A 15,601-nucleotide genomic window follows, 5' to 3' on the forward strand; every position below is an offset into this window, starting at 1 on the left:
CGAGGCTCCTGGTTTACTAATGGGCCAGATGTGAAGCTGGAGCGAAGTGGTTTGTCAGATGTTTCTTTCTCCCCCCCCCGACTCAATCCACATTACTGATGTTTAAAATGACAGACTACTAAACTCATCAATGTGTTCCCAATGATATGTATTCATTTTTAGGCATTTCAATCAAGACTTTTTAATGTATGAAGTTTAGTTCATAGCATCCCTCATATAAAGAGGTTTGCATTGACATTACACACACATCATTTTCCCCCTCATGTACCAACTTTCCTTATTGCTCTACCAATTAGTTGTTGGTTGGCCTTGTGCACAACAGGCAATGACCTGCACTTACAGTAAATCTTCAGTGTGTGTGTGTGTGTGTGTTTGTGTCTCCCCTCTGGCTGGTATAGTGACGTTTGGCAGCCGGGGGCCAAATCAAATGCCATCCCCCTCGTGGGGTGCAGTCTGTCACAGGGGAGCAGAGACACCCCTGCCCTCTAATTAGTACATCCCATTGTCTTTGATCTCCGCTGAGCTCCAGTAATGATAGACAAACACCAGGGGAGGCCCCCCAGTTACAACACAGTCAGTACAGGTCGTCTTGTTTTAACACGAGACAGATGCTGTTTTGTCTTCCTGACATCAAAGAGCAGTGTATTTTATATTTCCAAATTCTTATGTTTTCTAACTTTTTTAAAGTTATGAGTTGAATCCGTACAGGACCTTAAATGACATATCCTATCAGGCTTCAGCATGGTGGACCTTTTGAAAATAGTCCGTTGATTTGTGTTTATGCCTTCGGCAGTAGTTGTTTTACTTATGAGTAGTACTGTGGACAAATGGGTCTGAGCTCTCTGTGCTGCGGGCGCTCATGTTTTAGCGTCATTTTTAAAAGTCACAGCTTACCTCGAATTGTGTCTTTTGTTCGATGCCGAAACCTCTAAATACGAGTCTTGTCACGCAGTCCATTGATTGGTCGGGCAGGTCTTATCACATGTATTCTCTTCATCATTCATACAACTGGTTCTTAGTTTTTTACTCAGTCATATTTTATTTATGGAGGTCACATTCTGGTGGAACTGAGATCCCAGGGCTTGAAAGCCTTAGCTGTATGGCGGAAGGAAGGTATTCGTTCATCTAGTTCCTACATTGCAAATTGATTCGCTACAGTGGTAGGTAGGAAGGAGGGCGAGGGGAAACATGAAACAGCACCAGGTACTACTAAATTGGTCTTGGCATTTGATCAAGCGGAGTGCAATGTGTTTTTAGAGCTTGACAGTTTACTGCCTGGCTTGGTGGAGTCCATTACTAGACTACCTTCCTGGGCTGCTTCTGTATAGTACAATCAGGTCAACAATTATTGGCACCCTTGATAAAGATGAGAAAAGACTGCATACAATAAATATTACTAATACTGAGCTGTATTGTATATGTAGTGTATGCAGAAGAGAAATTAGTATTTTTAAACTAAGAAAATTGCCCAGTACCAGCAAGTTTTAGCCAAGAACCTGGTTGCTTCTGCCAGGAGGCTGAAACTTGACTTTTTAGTATAAGAAGTGGATCTTATACTAACGTGGATCTTTCAGCAAGACACAAAAAAAAACATGTTTTATTGTCACATACACCAGAGAGGTGCAGTGAAATGTGTTGTTTTACAGGGTCAGCAATTGTAGTACGGCACCCCTGGAGCAACCCACGTGGTTTAGTGGATTCCAGTCTCTCCCAGCCTTCTCTCTCAGATGTGGTTAGCGTCACTCACAAACAGTACACTTAAAGGGGAAGCCTATTTGTGCTAGTCCTCTAATAAACTTAACAACAGTAAACATGTCGTCCCCCACAAATTATGCAGCGCCTAACTTGGTCCAATCAGTGGAATTTTGTAAATGCCGGATCTCTATGGCAAGACGCATCATTCAACCAAGTTTCGTAAAAATGGAGAAAGTGCTTTCTGAGATATCACGTGTGGCTAACTTACAAAAGTAAGTATGAATGAACGTACGGATGAATAGTCCCCTCCCCGATTTAATCGTGGGGGACAATTATCCGTATTGGAAAATCCCCAGTTGGCATTCCCCTTTTAAAGGCCTAGTGCAGTCAAAACGTGATGTTCATGTGTTTTATATACACTACCGTTCAAAGGTTTGGGGTCACTTAGAAATGTCCTTGTTTTTGAAAGAAATGCAAAGAAATTTGTCAGAAATATAGTGTAGACATTGTTAATGTAGTAGATGACTATTGTAGCTGGAAATGCCTGATTTAAAAAAAATATATTTATTTTTTTATATGGAATCTCTACATAGGTGTACAGAAACCCATTATCAGCAACCATCACTCCAGTGTTCCAATGGCACGTTGTTAGCTAATCCAAGTTTATCATTTTAAAAGGCTGATTAATCATTAGAAAACCCTTTTGGAATTATGTTACCACAGCTGAAAAGTGTTGTTCTGATTAAAGAAGCAATACAACTGGCCTTCTTTAGACTAGTTGAGTATCTGGAGCATCAGCATTTGTGGGTTCGATTACAGGTTCAAAATGGCCAGAAACAAATACATTTATTCTGAAACTCGTCAGTCTATTCTTGTTCTGAGAAATTAAGTCCATTCCATGTGAGAAATTGCCAAGAAACTGAAGATCTCATACAACGCTGTGCACTACTCCCTTGACAAAACAGCGCAAACTAGCCAATAAAAAGAAAAGATTAAGATGAGCAAAAGAACAGACACTGGACAGAGGAAGATTAGAAAAAAGTGTTATGGACAGACAAATCTTAGTTTGAGGTCTTTGGATCACAAAGAAGAACATTCGTGAGACGCAGAAAAAAATGAAAAGATGCTGGAGGAGTGCTTGACACCATTTGTCAAGCATGGGGGAGGCAGTGTGATGGTCTGGGGTTGCTTTGGTGGTTGTAAAGTGGGATATTTGTACAGGGTAAAGGGGATCTTGAAGAAGGAAGGCTATCACTTCCATTTTTCAAAGTCATGCCAAAATCCTGTGGATGGCGCTTAATTGGAGCCAATTTCCTCCTACAACAGGACAATGACCCAAAACACAGCTCCAATCTATGCAATAACTATTTAGGGAAGAAGCAGTCAGGTGGTATTCTGTCTATAATGGAGTGGCCAGCACAGTCACCGGATCTCAACCCTATTGCGCTGTTGTGGGAGCAGCTTGACTGTATGGTACGTAAAAAGTGCCAATCAAACCAATCCAACTTGGGGAGGTGCTTCAGGAAGCATGGGGTGAAATCTCTTCAGATTACCTCAACAAATTGATGACTAGAATGCCAAAGGTCTACAAGGCTGTAATTGCTGCAAATGGAGGATTCTTTGACGAAAGCAAAGGATACAATTATTTAAATTAAAAATCATTATAACCTTGTCAACACCTTGACTATATATTTTGTAACTCATTTCATGTATATTTTCATGTAAAACAAGGAAATGTCTAAGTGACACAACTTTTGAACAGTTGTGTGTATTTCCACACTGAGGTGGGAATAATACTGAAATTGTGAAAATGCTGATAATGCACTTTTTTTGATGGGATGGAGTTTTGGCCTGCATGGTGACATCACCAGGCGGTGTAAGTTAATCGATCAATAACAAGTTTCAAACCTCTCTGCCAATGCAGCTAGTTTTTAGGTTACTGATCAATCCCATTAGGCTCGCTCAGTTAGGCCCCTCACTCAGACCACACCAAGACCGTCCTTGATATTTGGATGAAAACTGCTGCATTGGTCTTTCAATTAAGAGAGAGCATGGCCTTTGTAGGTAGAATAAACATAACCACATGTAACATATGAATTTGCATTAGAATAAACATCAAAAGTCTCAATGCAAAGTTACACCTCACTTTTACATTTTTTGAGTTTTTATATAAAACTGATGAGAATTCTGAAGAATGTCGAAGTCATGCCGGAAAAAAACATTTGCGGGATGTGACTTAATATGGAGGACCTGCGAAGCCAGTCTATTATTCCCCATTGTAAACTGCCGCAGAAATAACTTCAAATGTATAACTTCAAGTTAAACTGTCTGACTCACGCAGAGCTAATGTAATGTTAGCAGGCTAGTTGGCTAGCAACATTGCAATGTATAACGTCAAATTAAACCAAATCATTTGTGCTTATGACTACTTGTTTCAATATAATTTTCAGCCAACTTACAAGCAAATACTTTATGAATTTATTGTATTTGCTTGTAAGTTGGCTGAAAATTGTATTGAAACAAGTAGTTGTGAGCGCAAATGATTTGGTTTAATTTGAATTTATTCATTGCAATGTTGCTAGCCTGCTAACATTAGGTTAGCTCTGCGTGAGTCAGCCAGTTATCCACACCTAGCGTGCAGCTACATTAAAGTAAACCAAAGTTTTGGAAATACTTAACTTCATCTACCAGTTATCAAATCATTTTACCTGTAAAGTTAGCTGGCTAGGCTAGCTAGCAGGTTAAAATAACTAACTAGCTTAGCTAGCTGACCACCACTGTCGACATGGCTAAGTAGGAAGCCAGATAACTAGTCGAGCATAGGCAGGAATCCACAGAACGCAACAAAAAGATCTATCAGATATAAAGTAGAGAGAGCGGAGACTTACCGATTGACTGCTGAGTTGGCTACCAAAGTCAAAGAAGAGCGAGGCCTTTTAGAGGGAGAGTCGGCTAGCTAATAGAATAGCGTTTTGAGGTAAATCCACATCGACTTTACCAATTTTATCTCCATCACTGCTGACACTCTTGATGTACCGGTAGGTCGGTAGGAAATAGAGGTCCGTCGATTCAACCTGACAAACCGTTCCGACTTTAAAGCTTGCTTCTCATTTTTGGGCCACAAATGAGTTGTAACTCCATCCATCTTTGTGGGTATTACTGCACCATGTGGGTATTACAAGCCAGAGAAAACTACGACAACACTAACTCGCTCACTTTAGTACAACTATCAAATGCACAGGAGACTTAACTTACAGTTGAAGTTTACATACACTTAGGTTGGAGTCAATAAAACTTGTTTTTCATCCAGTCCACACATTGCTTGTTAACAAACTATAGTTTTGGCAAGTCGGTTAGGACATCGACTTTGTGCATGACACAAGTCATTTTTCTAACAATTGTTTACAGGCAGATTATTTCACTTATAATTCACTTATAATTAATTATAACTGTTTCACAATTCCAGTGGGTCAGAAGTTTACATACACTAAGTTGACCGTGCCTTTAAACAGCTTGGAAAATTCCAGAAAACGATGTCATGGCTTTAGAAGCTTCTGATAGGTTAATTGACATCATTTGAGTCAATTGGAGGTGTACCTGCGGATGTATTTCAAGGCCTACCTTCAAATGCAGTGCCTCTTTGCTTGACATCATGGGGAAATCAAAAGAAATCAGCCAAGACCTCAGAAAAAATTGTAGACCTCCACAAGTCTGATTCATCCTTGGGAGCAATTTCCAAACGCCTGAAGTTACCACGTTCATCTGTACAAACAATAGTACACAAGTATAAACACCATGGGACCATGCGCCGTCATACTGCCCAGGAAGGAGACGCGTTCTGTCTCCTAGAGTTAAACATACTTTGGTGTAAAAAGTGCAAATCAATCCCAGAACAACAGCAAAGGACCTTGTGAAGATGCTGGAGGAAACGAGTACAAAAGTATGTATATACACAGTAAAAAGAGTTCTATATTTACATAACCTGAAAGGCCGCTTAGCAAGGAAGAAGCCACTGCTACAAAACTGCCATAAAAACTGCACATGGGGACAAAAATCGGACGTATTGGAGACATGTCCTCTGGTCTGATGAAACAAAAATAGAACTGTTTGGCCATAATTACCATCGTTATGTTTGGAGGAAAAGCCAAAGAACCAAATAACACCATCCCAACCGTGAAGCACGGGGGTGGCAGCATCATGTTGTGGAGGTGCTTTGTTGCAGGAGGGACTGGTGCACTTCACAAAATAGATGGCATCATGAGGTTGGAAAATTATGTGGATATATTGAAGCAACATCTCAAGACATCAGCCAGGAAGTTAAAGCTTGGTCACAAATGGGTCTGACCACACTATGTTACTTTGACTAAAAACTTATGCCTACCCTTTTAAATTGAATCATAACATTGGTGGGCATCGTTGCAAAACGTACAGGCCAAGAGTGATTACGTGATTTTTTTACAGTTATAATGAATCATTAAAGGATGGATTTAAATGTACATAATGGGTTCCTGGCGGAAAATGGGGGAGGGTCATGCTTTTTCAAATTCAGTGAAATTGCAAAATAATTTTCAAGCATTTAGGGAGGGTTTAGGTAAAATATATTTTGCTAAAGGGAGGGCCATCCATTTTTATTTCTGAGAGGTCCGATTTTCTCCTTTTAACCCTTATTATAATTAACGTTCACTCCCAAAGTGAATGGTTTGTACTTCAGATGTTCTTCTCTGATTTACTGTGTCTTCAGTGACCAGTGGAGTGGCTGAGGTGGCTGCTTCCTGTCAGAGGCCCTGCCCAGGTCACATAATTGGGGCATCTGCAGAGCCAGGAAATGGATGAGCTGTCGGAGCTGTGCCCAAGCTCTCCTGAGAGGCCTTTTCATTGACCACTGGACTGCTTCCCAGTTCTCTCAATAGGGAAGGGCTAACAAGTGTTAGATCTAACAAGTTGACTGAGGTCCTCTTCTCTGAACGGAGGCTTCTAATGGCTCTTCCCTGGGGAGAAAGTGCGAGTAATTTCAGCAAAGATCTCACTTTGCAGCCCAATTCAGCTGTTGGTAATGTTCATGAATACAGTTATGGACAAGTCTACGTTCATTCTGGGCCGAGAATAGCGCTTTAATGTTGCATTAAAGCTCTATTCTCGGCCCAGAATGAACAACATAGACTTGTACATTTATTTAGATTTGCAGCCTGCTTCACAAACTTGGGCAAGAGGAACGATCTCACCAGTCCATAACCTACCACAGGAGGTTGGTGGCACCTTAATTGGGGATGACAGACTCGTGGGAACGGCTGGAGCGGAATAAGTGGAAAGGTATCAAATACACCAAACACGTTTCCATGTGTTTGATTCCATTCACTGCGTTCAAGCCATTATTATGAGCCGCCCTCCCTTCAGCAGCCTCAGCAACCTACCTGGCCCAAAACTCAGTGTCCCAACCAGCCTATAGATCCTGCCCTCCGTTCTCTAAATGTGCGTGAGAGCACCCTAGCTTAAGCTTCGGTGACTTAGTTCTATTTATACAGGGCTAAGTCTATTTGTCCGGTGACTGTGTGAATAGGTAAGTAAAACAGAGAGCTGGCTGAGTAGGTGGAGGTGAGGGCCAGGACAGGAGGTGTTGACTAGACTAGGTCAGCCCGAGGAGACTGGCTGATTACTTACACATGCACAAACACACACACAAACGTACAAACGACGAGAACTAATCCTCTCTGGTTTACGCCCACATGTCTGGACTGGCACTACCCTTTCTACCGGAGTCAGTCAGTCAGTCAGCAGGATTTAGAGTATAGCTCTTTTTGGGATGGACCTGTGTTTATTTGTGTACTAACTTCCTCCTTCAAACAATCAAATTCTGACTAAGAGCACGCCTTTCACCCTAATCATGGCTTTGTTGCAGGTCTTTTTGTGCTTCAGCCAACTCCCCTGTTATGTTGTGTTCGTTGTCACGCCAAACATGTATGGCATGACAACAAGCATCAAAGTGGTGTTGGATAATGCATATTATTCAGTTCTGACGGCCAGGTTAGAGATTCACTACTTCGACCTGGGGAATTCCTCAGTGGTCAGTCATTTCTATTGGAGTATCATTGACTGTATCTGCAATTGCCAACTAGTATGTGTACGGATCCACCTGGATCAGTGAGGTTGGTGACCTCAGCAGAGACATTTCCTCATTGGTCACACCCACAGGAAACCACAGATGTGTATTACAAGGCTGTATGTAACCTCATGTTGAACTACAGTAACCCTGGACAGGACCTCTCCTTTCAGATATGTGCTTCTCTCAAATGACACACACTGTCATTGTACAAATGTGTGCCTTTGAAATGCAACTACTGGCACCCAGTATGATTCATATGTATAGTGAAAATCAAGTTAAAATCCACCCAACTTTATTTACTTGTGGTAAGCGGCACAGCATTTGGGTGTTTGGTGCATTGAAAGATCTGTCCTTCTCTCTGTTAACCCAGTTCGACTGACTGTTAAGGTGGGCACAGAGGTTGCCTATAAGAGTCGTTGTAAGCTCTGTGATCGAGACGACTACCCCTACTAACTCCAGATCAGATCTAAGCCCCTTCTCTCCCTCAATTTGGATAGTGGTGGTGGGATAGACCAAATTGTCACTACCCTCTGAGGCCCTGTTGCTGGGAAAGGCCTCAACAATAAGATTAGGGTCCAGATAAGTGGGTTAGTGGGAGACTTTAAGTGCAGTGGAAGACTGTGTGATAACACCCAGATAATACATACGTTGAAAGGGATATCCAAATGCTTTCAGACCTTATTATATATCGCATAAACCCACCCCATGACTTGTATGTTACATAGTGAAAAAATAGGTGGCATGCGTAGTAAAAGTACCTTTAGCCCAGGGGTTTGAAACTAATTTTGCCCGGGGGCCATATTCTATTTTCACTGGGCCACATCTGGTCTGCAGGCCGCCAGTTTGAGACCCCTGCTTTAACCATGCATGAGTAACACAACTGTTATTTCCCTGTATTGAAAATCGCAGAATTATCAATTGTGGGCTAATGTCTGATGGCATTGAGTGAATCTTGTGTCATGGGATGGCTGATTGAATTTATTCATTTGAGATCACTCACACTATGCAGACAGCGGGCTCTATGGGCAACTGTGTCTCTGTTTGATATCCTCGTTCCAGCTCTATGCCCTACTGTACTCCTGACACTGCTTGTTTGTTCCATGTATGAATATGTTACTGTACTGCAAAGTCGACAGATATCTCACATTGAACATGTTCTTTGTTTTCTCTTTTTCAGAGTAAGGAGATAACGTTTCAGCTCCAGGAAGACTTGATGAAGGTCCTCAACGAGCTCTACACTGTAAGTTGTCATTTAATTTCCTGGTTCCTGTTTTGCTGTATCACTGTACTGTAAAAATAGTGTATAAAGTTTTTCCTGATCAGTTCACAGTTGGGAACAACTCTCAGCCTGAATGATAAATCATGATTCAAGCGCTAAGGCAGGCCTATCAGATCAGAGCCTACCTGGTCTGGCCTTAAAGTAGCTGCATACCAACTCTTATGGTCATTGTTACAAGCAGATCTGGGACCAGCCTATGTGGATAATTCCACTTCAGGTCTCTGACCTTGGGGGAGAGCAGGGTGCTTAAACCACTAATCAATAGTTAATTCAGTAGCTTTAATTGCTGCCATCAAGCCTGGAATAGTGGCAGCTGAGATTCATGTTCCCCAGGTGGCCCTGAAGACCCTGACGTTCTAATACTTCCTCAGGTAGAAGGGGATGGCTTTTGTGGTCTATATGGTCTTGGCATCTTCTCTTTTGTATAACCTGTTGCGTACCCAAATTTAACTGCCTATTTCTCAGGCCCAGAATCTTGAATATGCATATAATTGTGAGATTAGGATAGAAAACACTCTAAAGTTTCCAAAACTGTCAAAATATTGTCTGTGAGTATAACAGAACTGATATTGCAGGCGAAAACCTGAGGAAAATTCAACCAGGAAGTGGCCTCTATTTTGAAAGCTCCATGTTCCATTGAATGCCTTCCCTCCATTTTAAGGGATATCAACCAGATTCCTTTCCTACGGCTTCCCCATGTTGTGAACAGTCTTTAGACATAGTTTCAGGCTTTTATTTTGAAGAATGAGCGAGAAAGATCACATCGCGTCAGTGTATAGCTGGGTGTCCCCAGAATTTTGCTTGCGCAACAGTTTGGAGCAGCCATTGTGTCTCTCTCTCCTATTGACATATTGATATATTATCGATTTATATATTGAAAAAACAACCTGAGGATTGATTATGAAAAACCGTTTGACATGTTTCTTTGGACATTACGGATACTATTTGGAATTTTCGTCTGCGATGTGACCGCTCGCGCCTGTGGATTTCTGAACATAACGCGCCAAACAAATGGAGGTATTTTGGATATAAAAATAATCTTTATGGAACAAAAGGAACATTTATTGTGTAACTGGGAATCTCGTGAGTGCTAACATCCGAAGATCATCAAAGGTAAGCGATTTAATTTATTGCTTTTCTGACTTTCGTGACCAATCTACTTGGCGGCTAGCTGTTTGTAATATTTTGTCTACTGAGAGGGATGTTCTTACATAAACGCTTGGAAAGCTTTCGCCGAAAAGCTTTATTGAAATCTGACACGCCAGGTGGATTAACAACAAGCTAAGCTGTGTTTTGCTATATTGCACTTGTGATTGCATGAAAATCAAATATCTTTAGTAATTGAATTTGAATTTGGCGCACTGCAATCCAGCTGATGTTGACGTAAATGATCCTGCTAACGGGATGGGTGCATCAAGAAGATAAACTACATGTCACACAATATATGTGAGTAGGTTATGTACTTTCCCATTAATCTGGTGACCATGCTATCTGCATTGTTAGACTTTCTAACCTTTTGGAGGAAGATTTTGTTGAACCGGCACTGCCGGCTCAAGGCATAACCGACATAGGCAGTCAGGTTCCAGGTAGATCAGGTATATAAAAATACATTTCTACAGATTTATTTTAATTAAATGTTCGATTAGACATGCAATAATGTTAAATGCAGACAGAAAAAGAAATCATAACTTTTTTTTTACATCAGCAGGGTTTATGAGGGAGGTAAGGGATGGTCCCTGGAGAAGATAAGAGAGGTGAGTTTGGGGTGGTGTCATGACCACTGGAGTCATACACCTTAATAGTACCTACCTGGCAGCGGAGGTTACTTACCGTGACCCAGTGGTTAGCTTTGACATACTTTGGCCCATGGGCTTCACCAAAGTGTAGGGAGCGTCAGGGCTTTCAGTGGTCGACCGTCCAACTGCTCCAACTGGAGAAGATTGTTGGCTTCCACCGAGGTAACCCTAGGAAGACGAAGAGAAAAATATCAGTGATAGGAAAACTAAAACTAGCTTTGGGTTATTTTGAGTGCAAATGCAAATAGTTGTCTGACATTTTTATATTCACCTTAACATATTGTGACCCGAGCTAGGAGCGAAAGAGCAGGAGGATTCATAGGGCTCGTCCTTCATCCAAATTATTACTTCATTGGCAAACTTATGCAGGAAATGCCAACGAACAGTGAGCCATCGTGTTCATGCATAAAAAAACTAATAATGAATGAAAAGCATTGCAGGTTTGAATTAGCGTGGGAGAGGTGGAAAAAGTATTGGCATTGACAACTTAGATGGAAAGCTACTGAGGATGGTAGCTGACTCTGTAGGCACTCCTATCTGCCATGTATTTAATCTGAGCCTAGAGGAAAGTCTTTGTCCTCAGGCCTGGAGGGAAGCAAAAGCAATTCCTCTACACAAGAGTGGTGGTAAAGCAGCCTTTACTGGTTCTAACATTATACCAATCAGCTTGTTGCCAGCTCTTAGCAAACTGTTAGATAAACTGGTTTGACCAAATAAATTGATTACAGAGAAATAGCATTGTAACAAAAGACTTTCAGCATGCTTATAGAGAAGGGCACTCAACATGTACTGCACTGACACATTACTGATGATTGGTTGAAAGAAATTGGTAAAATGATGATTGTGGGAGCTGTACTGTTAGATTTCAGTGAAGCCTTTGATATTATTGACAATAACCTTATGTTGAAAAAAATGTGTGTTTTGGCTTTTCAACCTCTGCCATATTGTGGACGCAGAGCTATCTATATAATAGAATTCAAAGGGTTTTCTTTAATGGAGGATTCTCTGTCAAACATGTAAAGTGGGGTGTACTGCAGGGCAGCTCTCTAGGCCCTCTTTTCTATGTTTACCAATGGCCTGCCACTGGCATTAAACAAAGCATATGTGTCCATGTATGCTGATGATTCAACCATATACGCATGAGCTACCACAGCTAATGAAGTCACTGAAACCCTTAACAAAGAGTTCTGTTTTGGAATGGGTGGCTAGTAATATACTGGTCCTTAACGTATATAAAACTAAGAGCATTGTATTTGGTACAAATCATTCCTTAAATTGTAAACTGTCATGGTCAAAACATGTAGATTTAATGGTTGTAAAGATGGGGAGAGGTCTGTCCGTAATAAAGAGATGCTCTGCTTTTTTGACACTCCACTCCAAAAAGCCATTTCTGCGGGCTCTAGTTTAGTTTTCTCTTGATTATTGTCCAGTCGTGTCGTCCAGTGCTGCAAGGAAAGACCTAGTTAAGCTGAAGCTGGCATAGCATCGGAGTGGTACGTTTTGCTCTTCATTGTAATCAGAGGGCTGATATAAATATTATGCATGCCAGTCTCGCTTGGCTAAGAGTTGAGAAGCTACTGACTGCCTCACTTTTTATAAGAAACATGAATGTGTTTAAAATCCCAAATTGTTTGCATAGTCAATTTACACACAGCTCTGACGCACACACTTATCCAACCAGACACGCCACCAGGGGTCTTTTCACATTACCCAAATCCAGAACAAATTCAAGAAAGCGTACAGTATTATATCCATTAGATCCATTATTGCATGGAACCGTTCTTTCTCATTTTTTTCAAATAAACAGCAATCCTGGTGTAAAAAAAACATTATTTTGTCGTTCCCTATTCACGACTGTCTTGGTGTGTTTGGACCATTCTAGTTTGTTGTTGATGTGGACACCAAGGAACTTGAAGCTCTCAACCTGCTCCACTACAGCCCCGTCAATGAGTGTGCTCGGTCCTCCTTTTCCTGTAGTCCACAATCATCTCCTTAGTCTTGGTTACGTTGAGGGGTAGGTTGTTATTCTGGCACCACCCGACCAGGTCTCTGACCTCCTCCCTCTACAGGCTGTCTCGTCGTTGTTGGTGATCAGGCCTACCACTGTTGTGTTGTCTGCAAACTTAATGATGGTGTTGGAGTCATGCCTGACCATGCAGTTGTGGGTGAACAGGGAGTACAGGAGGGGACTGAGCACGCACCCCTGGGGGGAGCTCCAGTGTTGAGGATCAGCGTGGCAGATGTGTTGCTTCCTACCCTCACCACCTGGGGGTGGCCCGTCAGGAAGTCCAGGATCTAGTTGCAGAGGGGGGTGTTTAGTCCCAGGATCCTTAGCTTAGTGATGAGCTTTGAGGGTGTTGAACGCTGAGCTGAAGTCAATGAATAGCATTCTCACATTAAGTGTTCCTTTTGTCCAGGTGGGAATGGTCAGTTTGGAGTGCAATAGAGATTGCGTCATCTGTGGATCTGTTTGGGCGGTATGCAAATTGGAGTGGGTCTAGGGTTTCTGGGATAATGGTGTTGATGTGAGCCATTACCAACCTTTCAAAGCACTTCATGGCTACGGATGTGAGTGCTACGGGTCTGTAGTCATTTAGGCAGGTTGCCTTTGTTTTCTTGGGCACAGGGATTATGGTGGTCTGCTTGAAACATGTTGGTATTACAGACTCAATCGGGGACATGTTGAAAACATCAGTGAAGACACCTGCCAGTTGGTCAGAACATGCCCGGAGCACACGTCCTGGTTGTCTGTCTGGCCCCGCAGCCTTGTGTATGTTTTACTCACGTCGGCTACGGAGAACGTGTTCACACAGTCGTCCGGAACAGCTGATGCTATCATGCATGCCAGGAAATGCCAAGATGATCTGACCCATTGTGATCCTCACAGGACAGTCATGACATACTTTACAGCTGGATTGTGTGTTGTAGTAGAGAGTAGAGGCCTGAGGGCACGCACTTAATGTATTGTGAAATCTGTTGTAAAATGTATTTTAATGTTAAACATTTTTATTATGTATATTACTGCCTTGGCAGCAGCTAATGGAGATACATCATAAATGCAAAATGGTTGTTGAAAAATGGTTGAACACAAATACTTTGTGATATAATAGAAGTTGACTGCTTAATGTTACCCTGAATTGTGAATTTGTCTGCCCTCCTACGAATGTTGCTTCAATGTCGAAATCAGTGGTGCCTTCATAGTAATTCTCCTGGTTGGGAAGATAAAATAAAATCTCATTAATGCCATTAAAGTGCAAGCTACATACAAACAGAAAGCTACAATAACACTTTGGTTTATTTAGCTAACGTTAGCTAGATAGCTGTCTGGCTAGCTGAGGTAAATAAGTAGTTAGCCATGTCAATCTAAAATAAATCTAAAAACAAATCATTTTTTCCTATTTAACAATATTGTCTTGTATAAAGACATATGGTAAAGTGTTCTCTCCTGCCTTTTCAGTCTTCTGAAGCAGAAGGTAGTCACGGTCAAAAACACTGTTGTTGGAGAGCGATTCTGAGGTAATAATTTTGCGTCAAATCAATAACGTCAAATTAAATGCATCACTCTGCACTGCAGGTTGTAAGTGCTCGGTGACAATTTAGATAATCTATTTAGGTGTGTAACCCTCAAAGATGCAGGTAACTTCCAAAATAAAGCAAACACTTGAGTAAATAAGGGATACAAAGTATATTGAAAGCAGGTGCTTCTGCACAGGTGTGGTTCCTGAGTTAATTAAGCCATTAACATCCCACCATGATTAGGGTCAATGGAACGCGAGGTAACTTTCACATGAATGCGCGTCACGAGCCCATGGCTCTCTGCCAGAAACCTGACTCATTCCCCTCTCATTCAGCCCCACTTCACAGTAGACAAGGTTCTAAAGACGGTTGACATCTAGTGGAAGCCTTAGGAAGTGCAACATGACCCCATTTCCACTATCTTGGATAAGCAAAGAGTTGAAAACCTACAAACTCAGATTTCTCACTTCCTGGTTGGATTTATTCTTAGGTTTTTGCCTGCCATATGAGTTCTGTTAAACTCATGGACATCATTCAAACAGTTTTAGAAGCTTGAGTGTTTTCTATCAAAATCGACTAATAATATATGCATATCCTAGGATCTGGGCCTGAGTAGCAGGCACTTTACTCTGGGCATGCTTTTCATCCGGATGTGAAAATACTGCCCCATACCCCAAAGAAGTTAAACTAAATACTAAACCATCTTTTGATTTCTAAATGTGTCGGCACCGGGGACTCGGGATGTGGCTGCGGTAATGATGTCATGTTAAACAGGCCTTTTGATTTGAACATATGGATTGTTTTAGTTTTGTAGGCTAAGCTACCTTTTTAAATGATTTAATTTCTGGATCAAGTCCCTCGCAGTCTTTCTGATCTCATTCCCAATGATCAGTGCTTTAATTTATTATGTTGCTGTCCAGAGGTTCTGAGTTTGCGAAGCACCCAACTGTCCTATGTTTTTCTGTGCAATACATTTGAAGAGTTTTGGTGTGTGTACCAGGCTATTTGATATGTTACAGCATGTTGAAATGGAACCAAATGATCTGTTTCTGTCTTCAGTCTTTTTAAATATTCTATATGGGCTACATGGTCATCTATGGTATGTGTTGAATGTGATAGTCTGCCTATAACCAGCCTGAGTAGCTATAAATAGCAATTTATATTCTATTCAGAGTTTACCCAAATTTATCAAATTGGAAATGAGACATTATCAGG

The 15,601-nt window shown here is 41.4% G+C and overlaps 1 protein-coding gene across 2 annotated transcripts in view; it reads left to right on the top strand.

The window, feature by feature from the left end:
• Positions 1 to 15,601, top strand: part of LOC139407090 (SLIT-ROBO Rho GTPase-activating protein 1-like) — a 142,344-nt gene that overhangs the window by 68,006 nt on the left and 58,737 nt on the right. For both annotated transcript variants that reach the window (XM_071150479.1, XM_071150488.1), the window contains exon 4: positions 8,973 to 9,035. In XM_071150479.1, coding sequence (XP_071006580.1) covers positions 8,973 to 9,035 — 63 coding nt within the window. The remainder of the gene's footprint in view (positions 1 to 8,972; positions 9,036 to 15,601) is intronic.

This window comes from Oncorhynchus clarkii, chromosome 1 (genome assembly GCF_045791955.1).
Source record: "Oncorhynchus clarkii lewisi isolate Uvic-CL-2024 chromosome 1, UVic_Ocla_1.0, whole genome shotgun sequence".
Classification (NCBI taxonomy): domain Eukaryota; kingdom Metazoa; phylum Chordata; class Actinopteri; order Salmoniformes; family Salmonidae; genus Oncorhynchus; species Oncorhynchus clarkii.